The following is a 20,275-nucleotide window of genomic DNA, read 5'->3' as shown; positions in this document are numbered from 1 at the left end:
GCTCCCAAATTAAGAAGTGTATTGGTGGGATTTTGGCTGGTCACCTTTGGCCATTCACTGCCTGAGCCCTGGCTACCTCACACAGGATTATTATTAGGAAGAGAAAATGGGGAGCCCCACATATGCGTATAACAGCCTGAGTTCAGGCACGTCTCTGACAGATGACGCCATTGCTCCTACTTTGAAGAAAATGTATGTGTTCAATTTTATTGTAAGCTGCCATGAGTGCCTTATTATAGGGTAGAAGGGTGGGATACAAATATTTTAAATAAATAATAAATAATAATAAAATCCTGGAGCTGTGCTCCCTGCGTTCCTCCTGCACTAAGCACCACTGTAGGTGAAGGAAAGGTTAGCAGTCTGTGACCCTCAGGGCCACATGCAACCCAGGTCTAATTTCATGGGGGTGGCAACGAGGGGAAAGTGGGTAGTGGAACGAGGAAGAAGGGGTGGCAGAGAGAGAGAGAGAGAAGAGGGTATCCCGCATATCGTTGGATGTGGCTCCACCCATTGTGGGTATGCCCCCTCCCACTTTGGACTGTGACCTGCCCACTACTAGTTCTGGCCCCACCCACTCTGGCTCCACCCAACACAGGCCCAACCCACTTTAGGCTCTGACTCCTCCCACCATTGGCTCTGGTCTCACACACTTTTGATGCTGGCCCACACACTTTGGGCTCTCCCTCTGCCCACCACTGGCTTTGGGTCCACCCACTTTCAGATCTGGCTCCGCCCACCGTTGACTCTAGTCCTACCCACTTTTGGCTCTGGCCCTGCCCACTACCACCATGCACCCCCAGACAGGTTACCACCAAGGCCCTCAACAGAAAAAAAAGTTTCCCTCCCCTTGAGCGGTAAAGAGTCACTAGAAGCCTGATTTGGTACTGTAAAAGGCCGTGTTTAATACAATCTAAATTTAACACGTTAAAATATATTAGATTCTGGAATGTGTTTTGCTTCTTTGCCTCTTTCCTTCTGAAAAGAATGTCAACTTTTACCAGAAGGCTGGATTAATCAATTTGGATCACATTTTGGTTGTTGAAATGCACTTCTGCATAATTGGTCTGGAACAAAAACAGAAGAATCAAAGGGCAGTCTCACAAAGGATGCTGAACTGGCTTGTTTTTTAATTTGTCCATATCTCTTAGCCTCCCTCCCTCCCTCCCTCCCTCTCTTTCTTTCTTTCTTTCTTTCTTTCTTTCTTTCTTTCTTTCTTTCTTTCTTTCTTTCTTTCTTTCTTTCTTTCTTTCTTTCTTTCTTTCTTTCTGCCATGCATGTCCCAACCAATCAGGGACCACCATCACCACCACCACAACAATAATATGCAAATATCACTTCCTGTTATCCAAACGTGGATTGCCCAAAAGCTTTGGGCTGATCTTCCAAGCCATTCAGCAAAACAAGAAAAGGTATATCTTTCTGAAATGTCCGCCTCTGAGGATGCCAATTACCTGTGGAACTTTCCGCCTTAGGATACACTTTGCTTTTTGCTTTGCATTTCCTGTGAAGAGGAAAGCAAAACAGAGAAAACGTTAAGGGCCCCTCTAGAGTCCAAGCATCCTTTTTGTGGTGCATTCATGATGATATGTGCTCACGATGCTCTCAGGACAGCCACCCACAATCCCACTTTCAATCCTGTTTACACCTGCAAAAGTTTGGGGGCGGTCACACTGCTTCATCTCCAGCCACTGCATATCCTATAACTTCCAGGTGAAATGCCATAACTTTTCATACCACAAATGTCCCGGTTTATTTTCGTCCCACTTTTGTTGTGCTAGAGCCCCTCCAGACAGCACTAATGTAGCATTAGAGAAGCATCACAGAAAAAAACTAAAGCAGAATAAATCCACCACGAATCCTCTATTATTGTGTCAAGAACATGTTGCAGAATACACCTGCCACAAGACACCAGTCATTCCAGAGGGAGACTCAATGACACTGCCTTGAGTAATAGCTGGCTATAACGCAAAGATATTACAAATGCATTACCCCTGGTGCAATGCTTTCTGAAGAACGAGATCAAGGCTGGATTAGTCAACAGGATGATGGCAACAAAGGCTACTGCAAAATATACCACAGGAATGCAGTATTCTGCGAAAGGAAAGAGGGGTGGGAGAGAGCAAGAAATTATGAATGGCGCAACTACATAAGCCAATCTAGGGCAGAGTATATGAGCAAATGTCAACGGCCCTCTGATTTATGTACGTCCTAGTGTCAGGGTATGCTGCTAGCTCTGGCCAAAAGCCCCAGACCTGTTCTGGAGAAGCTTAAAGCATTTAGGGAATGGATGGAGAAGCTGTGGCCTTCCAGATGTTGCTGGTCTCCATGTGCCATCAGCCACAGCCAGCAGGGCCAATGGCCAAAGATTATGGGAATTTGAGTCCAGCAATATCTGGAGGGCCACAAGTTCTCCATCCTTGTCTCACCCACATGTCCCAATCAATCAGGGGTCACTGACAGGTGCAGAGCAGAGATGGAGAACCCCGGGGCTTCCAGGTGTTGCTGGACTTCATCTTCCATCAGTCTCACCTAGCATGGTCAATAGTCAGTGATGATGGAGTCCAGCAATATCTGGACAGTCCCATGTTCTCCTCCCCTAAACTAATTCCATCCCCCCAAAAAAGTTCTGCTCCCTTCTTTCACTGTCTCCCTACTCATTCCTTCTTTTTAAAAAAATAAAAATCACCTTTTTTGCATAACATACATAAATGCATTATATTAGGGAAAATATACATATTAGGGAAATATGCTTTGCCAAAATGTGTATCTTAGGCAAAATTGCACACACATATGTATATTTTTGGACAAATTTGCAGGAAAACACTGCCAAATGTTCATGAGGACTTTAAAAAAATAAGATAAATAAGCCTGAATTTAAGATGACAAAAATAAGAAAGTGAGAGAAACCCAAAAGGAAATATTGTCTATCTCTAGTAATACTGTACCAGTGTTTGTAGACTCTGTGCCCCTCCAGAGTGCAGTGCTGACATTTCCGTTCTCCGGGACTGAACAGCTATGAGCCAACCCTTGGATCCACGCCTCCGGAGGGGTCAGTGATAAACTCCAAATGCTAAGTCCTCCTTCCTCATTCAGCACGCCGAAAGCATGAGCTTGGTTCTGAGACATCCCCCCTCTAATATTCCAGGATAAAGGATTCTGAGAAGGCTTTGCGTCAAAGAGGAGGCAAAGGAGGGGCATGCTGTGGTTACCCTGAGCCCCTTCTAAAGACGAAGGCGCCAATATGGAAAGTCGTGGCCAAGAAACATCTAAAAGAGCATTAAGAAGAATAATTACACTCTGTATACATGACGACATTGACACGATAATGATAACGACACCATCTGCCTTTCCTCCAAGGAGTTGAAGGCAATATAAATAACTGAAGGGGAACCCCAGGCCCAGTGGTCAGATATGGCCCTCTGGGTCTATCTGGCCCTTGGAACTTTCTCCTGGATCACCCCTCCTCTCCTGAGGCCACATCTTTCACTGACCTTGCGCCCTTCCCCGATTGTTTTTGCCTGGAATTCAGTGTTGTAGTGGCAAATTCAGAAGTGCAGGGTCCCCCCCCATGTTAATGCACAGCCATGCCCCCTCTCTCCCCCCTTTTTTTGCTGTGGGGTTGAGAATGAGATACTTGTTAATGTCTAGGAGCCAATCAGCATGAAAGAGGAGAGCGCCAACACTGAGAAGAGTCTTCTCAGCGGCTGACTCACCTCCTTTCTCTCTGATTGGCTCCTGTCAGCAGGAAAGGACAAGGAAGCATGTTAGAAGATTCTTCACTGTGGCTCACACACTCCTCTTTCATGCTGATTGGCTTGTAGGATGCTGGAGACATACAGGCTGTGCTGGGACCTTGCTCCCAAAAAAGTGAAAGGTCTAAGACCCCCCGAGACCGCACACAACTACACCTCTGGCCTGGATAGAATGTGTCCTTGACCTTGACAGAGAAGAGTGTATAGAAACCAGCCTCGTGTACAAAGGTAACATTTCCATTTCTTGCTCCACCCACTTTTGCCTCTGGCCCCTCCCACCACTGGCATCTGGCCCTGGAAGGTTGCCCAGAAGGGAATGTCGCCCCTGGGCTGAAAAATGTTGCCACCCTGGGCTCCTTCTAGGAGGAAGGGCGGGATATTTATTTGATGGATTAGATAAATAAAAAGGTTCCCCGTCCCTGATTTAAATCATAGCAATGTTCTTCATTTCTGTCTGTCTGTATAAATTAGCATAGACATGTTTTATGCAAATTTGTGTGCTCTTTTGCCTTCTGTTCTTTTGGTAACATGTAAGTGGCCACCCTAAAATAAGGCCAATATTTTAAAAAGTCTTAAATTTCCAATGTTCCCTCTTTCAAAGGAAACCAAACCCAACTGTGTATTTCCCCTGGAACATGTCACCCACTAGTATAGTGGCAAATTCAGAAGTGCAGGGTCCCTTCATGATGGTCCCAGCCATGGCTCCTCCTCTCCCCCTTTTTTGCTGCTGGGTTGAGGATGAGATCCTTGTTAATGCCTTCTCCCACAAGAACAGACATCTCTAGGAGCATATCAGCATGAAAGGGAGCAGTGTTAGCTACTGAGAAGAGTCTTCTCAGTGGCCACTCAGCTTCTTTCACTTTGATCAGCTGGAAAGGACAAGGGAGCATGTTAGAAGACTCATCCCAGTGGCTAACACACTCCCCTTCTATGCTGATTGGCTCATAGGATGCTGGAGGCATAGGGACCCTTCTGGGACCCTGCTCCCCAAAAAAGTAAAGGGGTCTAAGATTCCCCTGAAGTCCCTGAAATTCTCACCATTTGGGAAAGTGGGCAGGGAATAATAATAATAATATCAATGACAATGTACAGTTTTGTAAAGATGTTCTGAATGTTTTGCATTATATTTTAAATAGAGAGCTTATCCCAGTCTGCATCTGTGCTGGAATTATTTTTAAGATTTTAAAAATATGTTTTGTTTTTAAGATATTTCAAATATGTTTTTAGTGTTTTGGCATTTGTTTGCCGCCCTGGGCTCCTTCTGGGAGGAAGGGCAGGATAGGAATTTAGTAAATGAATGAATTAATTAAATAAATAAATTTATTGAGCATCCTGGAGCAAGCATTCAGTTCAGCAAACCAAGACCACATCAACCATAAATTCCCAAGCCTAGGCACATTTACCTGTGATGATCAATCTCACCCCTTTAGGAATATTAATATCTGCATATGTGTAGATGACACAAAAATAAAGGCCGGAGTGGTTTCTTTGCACACTGCTGATGACCAGAGGAAAGTTTCTGAGAGTGTCTGAGGGACTGGAGCCGTGTCCACTTGCCTCTGGATACACAGAGCGCACCTGGGTCTGCTGAAGCCTCTTCCCTTTCCCCTCTTTGAACCAATATGCCAGCAGATTGCCAAACAGCTGTCCAGCTGGAAGACTACAGTTAAGGGTTACTGGATTTCCAGGAGTCGTGACAATCTGTTCCAGACTTTGCAGGGTTTTTGAGCTCATGTGTGACGAAGCCACTAGATGGAAAAGCAAAGGGAAGATAAGACCACCAGAACAGCCTGGCTGGATCAGACCAAAGGCCAATCTAATCCAGCATCCTGTTCTCACAGTGGCCAATCAGACGCCTTTGAGAAGCTCGCAGGGAGGGCATGAGCGCAATAGCCCTCTCCCTGCTCCTGAATCCCGAGCAACTAGTATTCAGAGGCAACACTGGAGGTACTCGTACATATTCATCAGGACTAGCAGCCATTGATAGCCTTATGCTCCATAGATGTGTCAAAAAGCTGTTTACTGGGAGGTTATATGACAATGAGCATTCATCCTGCATTCATTTAGCTTTCAGTGACGTCGGCGCAGTGTTCTCTGGAATGCTCTGCCAACAGAGATTCAGCAGGCGCCTTCTGCTTTAACCTTTAAATGCCTTCTGAAAACCTTTCTGTTCCGCCAGGGTTATGCAGGCATTTAAGAAGATGTCTGTTTGCAATAGTTGGCCTTGTTGCTTTTTTTTACTGTATTTTTAAATGGCTTTTACTAGATGGTTTTTATTGGCTGTAAACCACTTTGATTATTTTTTTTACATGAAATCGCAGTGTACAAATACGTTTATAAACAAATTCGTCCTGGTTTGCTTGCAGCATGTTTACCATCTTCCCATGAATCCTTCGTTCATCTCAAACGTTTCAATGTATTTCCACATCACTTTACAAACCGCAACAAGTCCACAAGTTGTAGCCAGTTTCAGTCCTGGAGACCCCCTGAAACTGATCAGCATGACTAATGCCCGATCTGTTCAGTAGAGTAGTGGCAAATTGGGAAGTGCAGGGTCCCTTCCTGTTAGTCACAACCCCAGCCACAACCACACACACCTTCCCCCTCTTCCCTGCCGCCGCCACCACCACTGCCATTTCATGCTGCGGGGTCTTGAGAATGAGGTCCTTGTTAATGCCTTCTCCCACAACAGCAGACATCCCTAGGAGCCAATAAGCATAAAAGAGGAGCATGTTAGCTACTGAGAAGAGTCTTCTCAGCGGCTAACTCGCCTCCTTTCACTCTGATTGACTCCAATCAGCAGGCAAGGACAAGGAAGCATGTAGGAAGACTCTTCTCAGTGGCTAACACATTCCCCTTTCATATTGACTGCCTCATAGCATGTGAGAGATATAGACCCTGTAGGGACCCTGCTCCCAAAAAAGTAAACAGTCTAAGGCCCTGAGAGACCCTGGATGACTAGACCCCTGGCAGTATTATACCACTTTGAGCAATCATGGTTTCCTCCAAAGAACTGTAGATTGTTAAGGGGTGCTGAGAGTTGTTAGGAGATCCCCCCACAGAGCTACAATTCTCAGAGTGGTTTAACAATCAATCCCTCTTCCTAAGGAATTCTGGGAATTGTAGCTCTGTGAAGGGAAGAGGGATCTCCTAACAACTCTCAGCACTGTTCACAAACTATAGTTCCCAGGATTCTTTGGGGGAAGCCATGGCTGTTGCAAGTGGTATAATACCGTTTTAAATGTATGGTGCAGATAGGGCCTAACTTAGGGCCATTCATTTCAATGGGTCTGCTCTAAGTGGAACTTAGATAGCACCCCAGGTGCTGTTGTTTTTAAGCACCGCAAATCCACTTTAAAACAGCAGCAGTTGCAACAACAATTTTTTGCAGTTTTGAAAGTGATGGGGATTAAAGTGTGTGGGATGAACAAATGGCATGTAAAGAGATGTCAACATGCTGGAAGCAAACAAGGATAAATGGAGGATGAACGCTCATTGTTGTCCAGATGACCTATTTATTGAGCATTCATCCTGATTTGCTCGTACAAAGCTTACACAGAGGTTAAGTTATATCCTGTCTTTCTTGAGCATTCGTTCTGATGTATTTGTGAATTTCTCCTAATATACACGTTTGCATATGTAGTGTTGCTTATTATACAACTTTTTCCTAGGGAATTTCTCCCTAGCATAATGCATTTTCATACGTTCTTTTCACAAATACATGTGATTTATGTACACTTTACTCCCTTGCATATGCCTTTTTTCATACATTACTGGCTGCAGAACTGCATTGCGAAACTCAGAGAAGTGTCCACTTCAAAGGGTGGCTGCCTTTTGATTCGCACTCAGTTTCAGAAAGTGAAAATCAGGCAGATTTGCCTTGAAACATGGACAAAATCGAACGTCTTCCGTATCCCCAGCCGATGGTTTGTCATTTTGCAAGAAACAGTTGGATTTAAGGGGGGGAGAAGTACTCACAGTGCGTAGAAAGTAGGATCACTGCAACAAAATGAAAAAACATATTCAGCTCCCTCACTTCATTTATTCAGTGTTAAAGCACACACGCCGTTGAATGGATTTTGTGTGTGTGTGGTCCTGTGGGCTGTGATATTGTTCTGTTTCTTGCCAGTTTCTGTGAGTATAAAAGCAAAAGGTTGAGAGATGTGAGTTAAAATGGTGCGGGAAGGGGGCAAATAGGGGAGAGGAGAGGGGCACCACCATAAAGACTCAAACAAAGAGGTAAAGCCTCAAAATGCGTGGCAAGAGCTGCCTTGCCAGGGGAACATAGGAAACTGTAATGGGCCGGAGTGATCAGGAGGAGGAGGAGGACTGGGAGTCTGGGAAGGGGCCCAGTGGGCTACAGCAGGAGGGGGTTGAAACAGGGGGTGGATTCGGCAGTACAGACAGCGACAGCTCCGCTCCCTTTGCCCCGGTTATGACTGCAGCAGTGGAGGCTGGTGGCTGCAATGTCAGTGGGGCTGTGAATCCACTCTGCGTTTTAGTCTGAAGTTTCAAGAAGCTGTCCAAGGTGCTTAAGATTGGGAAAATGAGAAACCGAAATTCACATGTTCAGCAATTCCTCCTAGCGATAGCTCTCCAGGGTTTCACGCAAGGAACATTTGCAGCCTTACCTGTAGACGCCAGGGATTGAACCCGGGACCTTCTGGAGGTGCTGTAATCCACTGAGCTATGATCGTTTCCCATCCACCTCATGTCTCAGGGGCACTGAACAAAAAGGTATGGCTTGGCAATTGAGCCCCTGCATTCTGCTCTGATCTTAAGTTTCCAAGTTGTCTTAATCAGGGCCCACCCCTGCGGAAACTTGCACCAGACAACAAAACAACAAATGCAGTTCCTCTGGAAAAAAACTGCTCAATGACAAACCTGAGAATCAAAACCAAATGATTGGTAGCCTGTGGCTGATTCCAGCTCAGCAAATGATTGTCTGCAAGTCATACTTCTTTGACCTTTTTTTAAAAAAATGACATCCAGTATCACACTGTGCCACCCACATGGAGGCTGGGCTCCTTTACAGAGGAAATGGGCTCAGGATTTTTTCCCCAGTTCTTTTTTGTGAGGTTGCTTATCCAATACCAGTTTAGGGCCAGTGCTTCTGAGCACGGCTGACGGTTTTTGGCGATGCTGTTGACCCAATGCCTCATCTTGATCTCTGCAGGTAAATACTTCAGCTGTCTGTCTGAATCGTAATGCTTTGCGTTGGAGATGGGTGGCTGGTTGAATATTCTTCCCAGGATACATTGTTGCAAGCTTGAAAGGGACCTTTCTCCAACTAAATAATGTATTTATTTTCTTGATTTATCAAATGCATATATCCCACCCTTCCATCAGAGTTGTGGAAATTGCTGAACTAGAATGTCTCAGAAAATTTGTTCCTATTAGTTTAGGACTCAGTTGAAACTAGGCCTCTCTCTCTCTCTCTCTCCCCCCCGCACCCCCTCACTAGTTTGTTTGTTTGTTTATTCATTTATTTATTTATTGTATTTATATACCGCCCCATAGCCGAAGCTCTCTGGGCGGTTTACAATAACTAAACTAGTTGTTCATTTAATCGAGCAAAACTCACAAGCACATATTATCTCTTAATACTGCTGTTGTGAAAGGTCACTGGACTTATCTTGTATTTATTTGAGGGTTAGCATCAAAATGTCACAATCAATACTTCTTGCATTTCATTGCATTTGGGTGGGACAAAAGGTGGAATGGCTGAACCTAGCGGTGGCAGTGATGGTGGGATCCGAAAAGGGTGTTATTTCATGGGCGGCTTACGTTTACTGAATAAAAAGGAATCAGTTTTGTCACAAGGTGAGGACAGGCAAGGAAGGAGTGTACTGGTGAAACAATTTTTCGAACCATGATCCAGCTCAGAGAAAGTGAAGTGGAAACATTGTGTGTGAAAATGGAGATTATATCAATGAGGAAGCTTAATTGACAAATGTAGACAACTAAATCTTCCTCAGGAAGGAAAATCAGCGGATGAGTTAAAGCTGATATTTTTAGATTACCTCAGAGGTAAAGATGCTGGGAGGCTAAGGGAATGCCAGCTAGACCCACACCTATAGAAATGAAACCTCAGCTCAATTGGCCCATGACATACCTGCGGCTGGACATTTGGGAAATTGGAAAACACGCCGACATTTAGCACTCAATTTCTGTTGGCCACATATTGCAAGAGAGGTTACAGAATACTGTAGATCCTGTGAGACATGTCATTGCGTGGGAAAGGGTGGAGGAAGGATTAAAGCACCCTTACAACTAATGGCCTTAATTAGGAAAGCCTTTTATAGAGTGTCTATGGACATAGCATGTCCTTTTACAAAACCCACTCAGAGTGGAAAATGTTTTGTAATCACTGGGGTGGATCTTGCAACTTGTTATCCTGATGCTGAAGCTCTCTGAAACATTGGTGCATTGAAAGTGGCAGAGGTCCTGTTAAAAATAAGCCAGTGTGGTGTAGTGGTTAAAGTGTTGGACTACGACCTGGGAGGCCAGGGTTCGAATCCCCACATAGCCATGCAGCTTGCTGGGTGACCTTCGGCCAGTCACTGCTTCTCAGCCTCATGAAAACCCTGTTCATAGGGTCGCCATAAGTCGGAATCGACTTGAAGGCAGTGCATTTACATTTACATTTATTTAGGATTTCCTCATGAACTAGTATCTGATAGGGGAACTGTATTCTTATCAGATATAATTAAATGTGCGTGGAGATGTTGTGGCATAAAGCAGCTCACTTTGACCATGTATCATCCCCAGACCAATGGCCTGGTGGGTAAATATAATGGAACTTTAAAGAATATGATTAAATCATATGTGGCAGACCACTCATACGACTGGGACAAACGACTCTCTTGTATGTTGTTTGCTTATCGCGATGTGCCCCAAGATTCACCTGGTTTTTCACCACTGGAATTGATGTTTGGCAGAAAGCCAAGAAACCCTTTATCCCTTATGAGAGAATGTTGGGAAGGTGTTGTGTCTGAAGAGACAGCGTCTGGTTTTTTTTTTTAATTATTGTTATTATTATTATGACTTATTTCTGTGCCACCTTTTGGCCAAAAGGCCCTCAAGGCAGCTTACTAAAAGACATAAACAGAATACACATCAAGAAAGACAGTACAATTTACAAAAATTAGATAACAAAGTATTAACATTATTAAAACGCAGGAATAACAACTTTCAATGACAATACACTAATAGGCAACACTTTCTTAAAACTTTCCTCATAAATTCCTAATCATTAGATGATGTCTACTAGTTCTTACACCAATATGTTGATATCAAAGCGTGGCACCACTGGGGAGTCCTGCTGGTGCTGCACCTGCCAGTCCTGATACAGGAAAGGGAGCAGAAGCAGTCCAGCTTTTTGCCAACACAGATGGTGTCCACGGTAAGCAGTGCTTCAGCTTGGTCACAGGAAAGACGTGACCGATGTTCCAGCCCACAATCTCCCTGCCCTGGCTGGACAGGCTGCTCTCTCAGGTCATCACAAAGATGGGAATGAGGGGCTCAAAGGGAAAGGAGAGGAAAGAGGTGGAAGCCTGCTCAGTGTAGGTGGATCTGTCCGCTCATCGGAGAGTTGGTGCGAGTCCACCATCATGACCCGGCTAGACAACGAGAGGTACAATATGTACAATATGTACAATAGTACAATATGTTATGAGCCTATACCAAAAGTTAAAGGAAACAATGGAACTAGCTCACTCAAACTGAAGCACTATGCAACAAAAACAGAAACAGTGGTACCATCCAAAAGGCAGAGGAAGACGTTTTGAAATTGGGGACAAAGCTGGATGGGAGGGGCCATGTATGGTCAAAGATAAATATGACCTTACCACCTACACTGTTGTGACAGTGGAGTGGGGAAAACATTAAGCAGCGCACGTTAATATGTTGAAACCGTATTAGAGTAGGGAGGCTCCTGTTTACCATCTCACAATATTATCCACAGAAGATTATAGAACTGCACCAGATCTTTTGCAAGGAAGCAAAGAAGGGGGAGGCCTGGTTCAAATTAAATGGGCCCAAAATACTCCCAAGGAAACTCAAGATGCCATCACAGAAATCTTGCAAGCATTTACAACCCTTTTTAGTTCAAAGCCTGGTAGAACCAACCTTATGTCACATCAATAACACAGCGAATCATCCTCCCATAAGATGGGTTGTGTACAGAGTGAATGAGAAGGTGTTTACAGATATAAGGAGGGAAGTGTAGGAATTGCTTGAATCAGATGTTATTAGAGAGTCTAACAGCACATGGGCCTCACCAATAGTCAGCAGTGGCTATCCTAAGATCATCAGTAAGCTTCATGGCCGAGTGAGGATTTGAATCCTGGTTTCCCAGGTTTTAGTCCACCACTCTAACCACTGCACCACACTGGCTGTAACTCTGCCTAAACTAGTGAAGATCAAAAATTGCAACTGCAATGTCCCTTGTTCATCATCTCTTTCTCTACAGTAACAAGAGTCCAGTTAATCTTATTGTATCAAACCCAGCAGTTCCAATTTGTAGACATTGGGAGCACAGCCCGACTCGAATGTGTTTCTTCGGAAAAAGTGGAAGATAGAGGATTATCATTCAGTTGGTACAAAAGGAGGGCAAATGGAGTACCTCTTTTAATTAAGAGATGCTTGGACGAAGAAATCGTAGGCAAATTTGCTTGCCAAGCAGAAGGACAGAAATTGGCCTTGGCAATTGACAAGGTCCAAATGGAGGATTCCGGCCTATATTTCTGTGCAAAGAGAACTCTTGCCGTGATTTTCAGCAATGGGTCATCTCTGGTCGTTGGAGGTAAGGACTAAGCTCTGTAGTGGAAGAAATTATTAGTGTTTTGGTTCTCCCAGTTTATCATTTTTTCCCAATCTTAAATCCAGTTCTTCACATTCCTACATTTGCGATTAAAAAAAAATCCTAATGAAAATTCTCCAGCATCTCAGAGCGAATTTCTCCCAATAAACACATTTTTGTAGACGGTTTTGACTAATGTGAACATTTTTGCAAGCCATTTCTCTTCATGTAATGCATTTTTGCATGCTGTTTTCACTCATTCATTTTTATGCATACTCTTCTCCCCTAACATATGCATTTTTGTAAACACTGGTTGGCGAACTGCATCTCAAAATTCAAAGGAGTGCAAATTTTGAAGGACGGCTATGTTTTGGTTCTCAAATGAGATGTTTTTAAAGCTTTTTTTTTTAAGAAAGGTGTTTTTAAAAATGTTTTGTTTTAATACAGCAGCCTTTCCCAACCTTTGGGTCCCCAGATGTTGCTGGACTACAGTCTCCATCAGCTCCAGCCAGCATGGCTAATGGTAAGGAATGATGGGAATTGTAGTCTGGCAACATCTGGGGACCCAACGGTTTGGAAAAGCTGTATATAGAGTGTTTTTAGTGGGTTTTTTGCTGCCCTGGGCTCCTTCTGGGAGGAAGGGCGGGGTTCAAATTAATTAAATAAATAAATAGTATTTCAGGAAGTGCAAATTTGATAAATTTGGCTTGAAACACAAACTGAATCGAAATGCTCACCCATCCCTAGATGTGTTGACTAGGGATGGATGGATCTGTCTGTTTCAGTTGACGGGAGGTGATGGCACCGATTGCTGCTGACCAAAGGACAAGAGGAGAGGTTCCAGGGCCAGGTGTAACTTGGCCCTTGGGCACCAGCCTGCCCTGGGCCCACAGTGCCATAGCCCCAATACCCCCTCCCCATACAGGTGATGTGGGACGGAAATAGGCCCATCCACCTCACCTACCTCCCGGCGTTAGTGCACACACCTTGTGTGCTGTGCATGCATGTCTACTATCACTTAAAATGGCAGGAGGAGTGTCAACCCCTTAGTGATGCTTCCACTGCCATCTTGGTTTATGGCAGGATGTTCACACTGAGACACTAATGCACTTGTATGGGGGGGGTGCACCTGTGAGCTCCTCCCTGTATTGGGGGGTGCCTGGGAGCGACCTCTCCATGATCCGCAGCAGCCTCAGGTCATGCATGTGGGAGCTGCACCCTGTAACCCCAAGAAGACCCCCCAGGGCCCCCTTGGGCTGCAGAGGCTCTTGGTCAGGGCCCAACCTGGACATGTGCTGGCGCCAGGACCGGGAGGTACCACCTTGCTCAGGGGAACATCAGGTTTGCAAAAGTACCAAAAAAAGTTATTATTTTTAAAAAAAGGTGGCAAAAAATAAAAGCTCCCCCCCAAATCAACAACAGCCCAATAAGGATTAAACATGCTCATTAGATACAGAAAGTTGACAGTCAGCTGGAAAAGAAAGAATTAGTGGAGAAGTGGAATGATCTGCTTGACATCCTTACAGCATGGTTTGCTGCCTGGAGCTTTGAACAGGGCTACTCCTGTGTGGAGGTGAGGATAGGCTGCAACATTTTGTTGCAGATCCTTCTTTTGTTATCTACAAAGCCATTATATATATATAAATAGACAGCACATGTGCCATTAAAAGTCTCTAAATGATACTACCAGTATTAGAATGCAATGCAATGCAATGCATCCTATTTACATAAACCTTTCAATATTCCCACGATATCTTAGTATAAAACCTTGACATCACAATTCTATAAAACCATTTCAAAAGCCCTATTTAGCTTTTTTAGTTTATAGCCGGTGTCCCATCCTTCCTTCGAAGAAGCTCAGGGCTGTGAACATGGTTGCAGTCCTCCATTTTATCCTCATAGCAACCCTATAAGGTAGGCTAAGCTGAGAGAGAGAGAGAGATATTTGCCCAAAGTTCACTGAGTAGAGAGTTCAACCTGAATCTCCTTGATCCTAGTTCAACACTAGCTGGTCCACGACAGTGCTGGTTCTCCCTTTCCAAATCTCAAGATCCCATGTCGATATCCCTAACCTGAACAATCTTCTTCATTTTTCTCCCTGCAGATAGTTATAGCCCGAACAGCTGGGTGATGATTTTGCAACCCCTACCACGTGCACTGTCTCTGTTTAGGCAGAGCCGTGAAGTGGCTTGCGTGGTCCATGGCATTTCCAACACAGTCCAGGTGTCCTGGGACGTTCCTGGACATCTCCAGCCAGAGACGCTCTTGATGGAAAACAACAGCAGCTCCTTGACGTTCATCAGTGTCCTACGCATCCCCGCGGACTTGCGCTTGAGTGTCAAGAATTTAACGTGTGCAGTCAGGTTCAACTCCTCCGGCACCATTGTCAAGGTGAACACTGAGTTTCCCTCAGGTGAGTATGAGCTCCATGGGACTCTCTGCCAAAATGACTGGTCCTTTTCACACATCAGGCTTAAATTAAAGCAGGCCGTAGGAATATAGGAAGCTGAGACTATTGGTCCACCTAGCTCAGCATTGTCTATGCACAGGCTGGGAGCAGCTATCTAGAGTTTCAGACAAGGGATATTCCCAGCCCTACCTGGAGATGCTGGGGATTGAACCGGGGACTTTCTACATGCAAAGCTGATGCTCTACCATTGAGCTATAAATAAAGTAAGATTCCAGTCCTCATGGTTCTGGATAAAGGGCTAACTTCAATAGGAACATAGGAAGCGGCCTTATACCTAGCCAGAACTTTGTCCCATTTAGCTCTGTATTGTCTTCACTGACTGGTAGCAACTTCTCTAGGGTTTTCAGACAGGGGCATTTTCCAGCCCTACCTGGAGATGACACTGGGAACTGAGGGGGGCTACAGCCCTTTTCCTTTCATGCCACAATCCTTTTTGCAAAAAAGAGTGCAAGCTTGGACAGAACGCCTCCCTTCTGTTTCAGCAAGGGTCGAGAGAAGCGTAAAGGTCATTTATGCCTCAGGTATGAAAGAGTCACTCATTCTTTCCTTCCTTTTGGCTCTAATTGGTGGTTTTAGTCAAACCGATGTGCGTATTCGCGAAAGAGTGCATTAGGAAAGAATGAATATCGAGGTGTTCTTTTTGCTCATATAAATTTCAACCCCTCGTCTTCTTTTCTGACGTCAGGAACTATTTTTTGATGCTTCCCTTTTTTGTTGTTGTTGGTGATTTGATCTGTTTCTGTTTGTTGCTTTTTAAAAAAAAATGAAAATGGTTTAAAAATATGCATGGCCATCCGAAGCCGAGATGGACAAGCTCTCCCTATCAAGGGCCACGTTTCCTCAGGGGTGATCAGTTTGGTTGGAGAGTTGCATCACAGAAATTCGGGGAAGTGTGAAGGACAGGTGTGTTGCAGCCGGCATATTGTTTCAGGAATGGCAGATTAGGAAAGTTTGCATTAAAATGAAACGCAAACTGAATCCCCCCCCCGATAACTAGGGATGGAGAGATCTATCCATTTCGGTTCTCTCAGTTTCTCACTTTTCTAATGTTAAATTCAGTCCTCTACATTTTTGCAGCAGTCTGTGAATTTTTTTTTTAATCCCCATGAAAATTCCCCACCATTTTAGTGCGAATTTCTCCAAATAAACACATTTTTGTAGGCAGTTTTCACAAAGGTGCACATTTTTGCAAGCCATCACATCATGCCTCTCTGCATGTTATTTTCACTCATATATTCATTTTTATGCACACTTTCCCCTCATATATACATTTTTGTAAATTTTGTTCGGTTGGCGACCTGTGTCCCAAAATTCAAATAAACGCGAATTCTGAAGGACGGCTGCGTTGCGGTTCCCATATTGTTTCGGAAAGTGCGAATGTGATAAATTCCGTTTGAAATGCGAACTGAATCGAAATTCTCACCCATCCCTACTAGTAACACAATTAAATAAAAGATCAGTGATGGGATTGTCCCTTTCTGTGTCAACGACAGCAGTTGCCAAGTAATGCGTGTCTGTTTTCTTTCTTGGTTTCTTTTATTGCTTCCTCTGAAGAGGCACCCGAGAAATGCTTAAGCTACTCCGTCTCCCTGTCTGTCCTGGGTGTGTTGGCGGTCCTCATGCTTCTGTTAAGCTTCCTGTGGATTCGGCACAGCCGTTCCAGGCCAGGTAATACCAGCAATCCCGCCCTGAGAAATCAACAGCAACGTTTAAATCTTATTTTCAGTATCTCTTGATGCCAGGGGTGAGGAACCTTTTTTTGTTTTTTTTTAGACTAAGGGCCGCATTCCCTTCTAAGGGCCGCATTCCCTTCTGGGGAACCTTCCAAGGGGCCGCATGCTGGTAGTGGGAGGGACCAGAGGCAAAAGTAGGTGGAGCAAGGAATGTAAATTTTTACCTTTGTACAGTAAGCTAGTTTCTACGCACGCTCACACACCCCTCTCTGTCCTCCATCCAGGCATGCAAGAGGCAGAGATTAAAGGCACATTCCGGTCAGGCAAAAACACTCAAGGAGGGTTTTGAAGCAGGGCTGGTGAGGGGTGTGGCCTGCAGAGGGAGTGTGTGGCTGGGAGGAGGTACAGCCAGGGGAAAATCCCGAGGGCCAGATAAAGAGGTCTGGAGGGCCACATTTGGCCCCTGGACTTGAGGTTTCCCAGAGTGTTTTAAGGATCCATCCCTCTTCCCAGGTTACGTTGGAATTTGTAGCTCTGTGAAGGGAAGAGGGAGTCTCCTAACAACTCTCAGCACCCTTCACAAACTACACTTCCCAGGATTCTTTGGGGGAAGCCACAAAGTGGCATGATCCTGCTTGAAATGTAAGGTACACACGTGGCCAAAGTCTGAAGCGAACAGCATTTCTCCTTTGCCCCTTTTGCAGTTGGTAAAAATATTGGCCTGTGTGGAAAAAGGATAATGGGCCTCTTATTCGTTTATTTATTCCTAATTTTCTCTTTACCCCTTTCTTCCCCCCCTCTTCCCTAGGATTCCAGAACCAGGACTCTGAACCTCCACCCTCATTGGTATGACTCTTTTTGGGGGAGGAGGGGAGGTTAGGAGGAAACATCTCTAGTTTCTGAGGGTGCTTTCACAAGCAACACTTACCACAGAATTGGAAGGGCCCTCAAAAGTCATCTAACCCCTGCCAATGCAGCAAACCCACTGTTAAAGCCTTCCTGATAGGTTGTACTTTGAATGGCACTGGAATTAACTGTCCCTGATAGGTTGTACTGTGAATTGCACCTGGAATGAACCGTCCCCCTAATAGGCATCCTTCGAATTGCATCTGGAAGTGGAGCAAGTCCAACTAAGGTGGGGAAGGCAGTGGGGGGGGGAACATGCAGATATTTTCTAAGGGGAAAAAATGGCTTTGGAGAAATATTTGGCACAGCACGACTTGTATGAGAATGGAGGTGATGCTGGCCCAAAGGTGGGGAGCCTCAGGCCTGGGGTGGAGCCAGAGCCAATGACAAGCAGAGCCAACTGATTCTAATTTTGCCCCCATTCTCTTCCCTGCCGAGTCCTAAACAAGCAACACGGACATTAAGGAAGACACAGCTGATAGGCAGCGCCATTCTGTGGACTGGTTGTAAGAAGGCAGGAAGGTAGAGGCTGGCTGAGGGCAGAGTGAGCCTGGTGGGGCAGTGCCCCATCTGCCCAAGGACACCAGCCTCCAGTTTCTGGAGAACCTTCCAAGGGCCGCATGCCAGTGTTGGGCGGGGCCAGAGGCAAAAGTGGGCAGAGCACCTGATGTAAATATTTTACCTTTGTACAGGAGGCTAGTTTCTACACCCACTCACCCACTCCTCCATTCAAGCAGACAAGAGGCATGATCAGGACGCATTCCAGCCAGGCACACTTGGAATGTGAAGCAGGGCTAGTGAGGGGGTGTGGCCTGGGGAAAGTTCTGAAGGCCAGGCAGAGAGGCCTCAGGGGCCACATTTAGCTCCCTGGGTGTGAGGTTCCCTGCTCTAAATATCAGGGTTTCCCTGCTCTTTCCAAAACAGGGCAGCCTTTGCTATACACAACTGGATTTTGCTTCGAGGACTTAGGAAAAGACCAAGAGGAAGCAAGCACCACAAGGGGGAGAAAATCAAAAGGTTTAAACAATCATCCTATGACAAGCCAGTGTTTTGGAGCCGTTGGCCAGGTTTTGGGATTCTGATCTGCGAAACTGAGAGTCTACAAGCACCGACATGGTTCCTAGAGCTGGCGAGCGACTTCAGAGGAAGACTTCCATTTTCCATCCCTCAAGATGGCACACGCAGCGATCTCTCTTGCGCGGCTGTTGTGGAAACAAAGTACAAGGCATAGAATCCTTCATGCATGCAGAAAAAGAAATATAAATGAATTAAAGATAACAGACGTGATACTTTGCCATTAATTTGTACATGCAACCTGTTGTGTGCTCCCTGATTGTCTACGCTCATTTTTTTGGGAGGTTTTCTAGGGTCAAACAACATATGATGTTCAGTATATCTTTCCATTAAAAAAATGCAAATAGAATCAGTTGATGTGTGTGAAAATCACAGGAATAATTATCGGTGTCAGTGGGGGTGGGGTGGGTTTCCCTACAAAGCAAATGCCAGCTTCAGAGGAGGGATTTCTTTAGGACCACAGCACCAGATCGTCATTTAAATGAGTCTGCCTAGAAAATCATAGGAGCACATTTTCCTCCAACATGTCCCCCTTGCAAGCAAAGACAGGGGACAGGAAACCAAATTTCTCGCTTACCGTTTGAGGGCTATCTTTAGACAGCGACTCCCTATCTCTGTGGGTTCAATAAACCACAGATACCGTATAAATTCTGCATCTGCACAGCAGTTACAGGCAAACTTGATAAACAACAGACTTCTGTCTGAGTCAATGCTTCTGTTCCTATGTCTATTTGTGTGTGCGTTTTACACCTCTGACACCAGTCGCTTCATCTGCGATAAACAGGAAGCTGTGACGTTGCTTACTCTATGGTTAAATATGCCTTCCATCATTTCCCTGATGAAAAATGGGGGACATGACTGCCCCACTCTCATTTTTCACACTTCAAACAGGGCCTGTAACAAATTGGTGCAGCAGGAAGTACTTCGGCGTGGGATTCCAGCCATCTGGCCATGCCCTCTTCCAAGATACTCCATTCCATCCCACCCTCATTTCATCCCTTGTAGCCATCCTGCATAGCTTGGTGTTTGCACTTGAGCCCTTTAAGTGGTCTGCACAGCTTGGAGGGTTAGGTCCTTCTCTTTTACCTCGTAAAAGCAAGTGATGTCAACTTCCCCAGGACGGTATAGTGGTTAGAGTGCTGGGCTAGGATTGGGGAAACCCATGTTCAAATTCCAGCTGGGCCACAAAGCTCACTAGGAGAACAGAGTACAACTATCCGTGAGAGAGAGCATATCTAGGGTTATGAGTTTACACTAGAACTCGTGGGCATCCAATGAAGCTGAATGTTGGATGGTTCAGGACAGACAAAAGAAAGGACTTCTTCACGCAGGGCATGGTTAAGCTGTGGAAGTTGCTCCCACAAGAGGCGGTGATGGCCAGCAATTTGGGTGGCTTTAAGAGGATTAGACAAATTCGTGGAAGATCTGGTTATCTGTGCCTACTAGTTACGTTCTCTCTCCATGGCTGGAGGCACTGTGCTTCTCAATACCAGTTGCTAGAAGCCACAGGAGGAGAGGGTGCTGTTGTGCTTGGTCCTGCTTGTAGGTTTCTCATAGGCATTTGGTTGGCGCTGTGAGACCAGAACGCTGGACTAGA

General features: G+C 45.2%; 2 protein-coding genes across 7 annotated transcripts; one reads left to right on the top strand and one right to left on the bottom strand.

Moving 5' to 3' along the window:
• Positions 1 to 891: 891 nt before the first annotated feature.
• On the bottom strand, positions 892 to 8,503 carry LOC133374923 (M1-specific T cell receptor beta chain-like). Of its 5 annotated transcripts, XM_061606255.1 has the most exons (7): positions 8,384 to 8,503; positions 7,731 to 7,884; positions 5,156 to 5,500; positions 2,946 to 3,266; positions 1,990 to 2,091; positions 1,452 to 1,501; positions 892 to 1,064 (listed from the first exon to the last, which is right to left on the bottom strand). In XM_061606255.1, the coding sequence occupies exons 2-7, from the start codon at positions 7,771 to 7,773 to the stop codon at positions 1,011 to 1,013; spliced, it is 915 nt and encodes a 304-aa protein (XP_061462239.1). In that variant the 5' UTR covers positions 7,774 to 7,884; positions 8,384 to 8,503; the 3' UTR covers positions 892 to 1,010. The 5 variants fall into 5 exon arrangements, with proteins under 5 accessions (XP_061462239.1, XP_061462240.1, XP_061462241.1 ...); XM_061606256.1 differs by lacking the exon at positions 1,990 to 2,091; XM_061606257.1 differs by lacking the exons at positions 5,156 to 5,500; positions 7,731 to 7,884; positions 8,384 to 8,503 and adding an exon at positions 3,909 to 3,937.
• Positions 5,624 to 18,936, top strand: LOC133374924 (uncharacterized). 2 transcript variants are annotated; one of them, XM_061606260.1, is made up of 6 exons: positions 5,624 to 5,699; positions 12,226 to 12,558; positions 14,660 to 14,968; positions 16,580 to 16,693; positions 17,507 to 17,544; positions 18,529 to 18,936. In XM_061606260.1, the coding sequence occupies exons 1-6, from the start codon at positions 5,633 to 5,635 to the stop codon at positions 18,571 to 18,573; spliced, it is 906 nt and encodes a 301-aa protein (XP_061462244.1). In that variant the 5' UTR covers positions 5,624 to 5,632; the 3' UTR covers positions 18,574 to 18,936. The 2 variants fall into 2 exon arrangements, with proteins under 2 accessions (XP_061462244.1, XP_061462245.1); XM_061606261.1 differs by lacking the exon at positions 5,624 to 5,699 and adding an exon at positions 8,843 to 8,928.
• Positions 18,937 to 20,275: the final 1,339 nt, after the last annotated feature.

This window comes from Rhineura floridana, chromosome 22 (assembly GCF_030035675.1).
Source record: "Rhineura floridana isolate rRhiFlo1 chromosome 22, rRhiFlo1.hap2, whole genome shotgun sequence".
Lineage (NCBI taxonomy): Eukaryota > Metazoa > Chordata > Lepidosauria > Squamata > Rhineuridae > Rhineura > Rhineura floridana.
Note: the sequence above shows the minus strand (reverse complement) of the source record. Positions and strands in the feature narration are given on the sequence as shown.

Coding starts and splice junctions, on each gene's coding strand:
- LOC133374924 (XM_061606260.1), top strand. CDS start 5,633: ATGAGCGCAATAGCCCTCTCCCTGCTCCTGAATCCCGAGCAACTAGTA. Junction 12,559..14,659: donor GTCATCTCTGGTCGTTGGAG/GTAAGGACTAAG, acceptor TTCTCCCTGCAG/ATAGTTATAGCCCGAACAGC. Junction 16,694..17,506: donor GCACAGCCGTTCCAGGCCAG/GTAATACCAGCA, acceptor CCTCTTCCCTAG/GATTCCAGAACCAGGACTCT.
- LOC133374923 (XM_061606255.1), bottom strand. CDS start 7,773: ATGTTTTTTCATTTTGTTGCAGTGATCCTACTTTCTACGCACT. Junction 5,501..7,730: donor GATCCTACTTTCTACGCACT/GTGAGTACTTCT, acceptor TTTTCCATCTAG/TGGCTTCGTCACACATGAGC. Junction 1,502..1,989: donor CAGAAAGCATTGCACCAGGG/GTAATGCATTTG, acceptor TCCTCTTCACAG/GAAATGCAAAGCAAAAAGCA.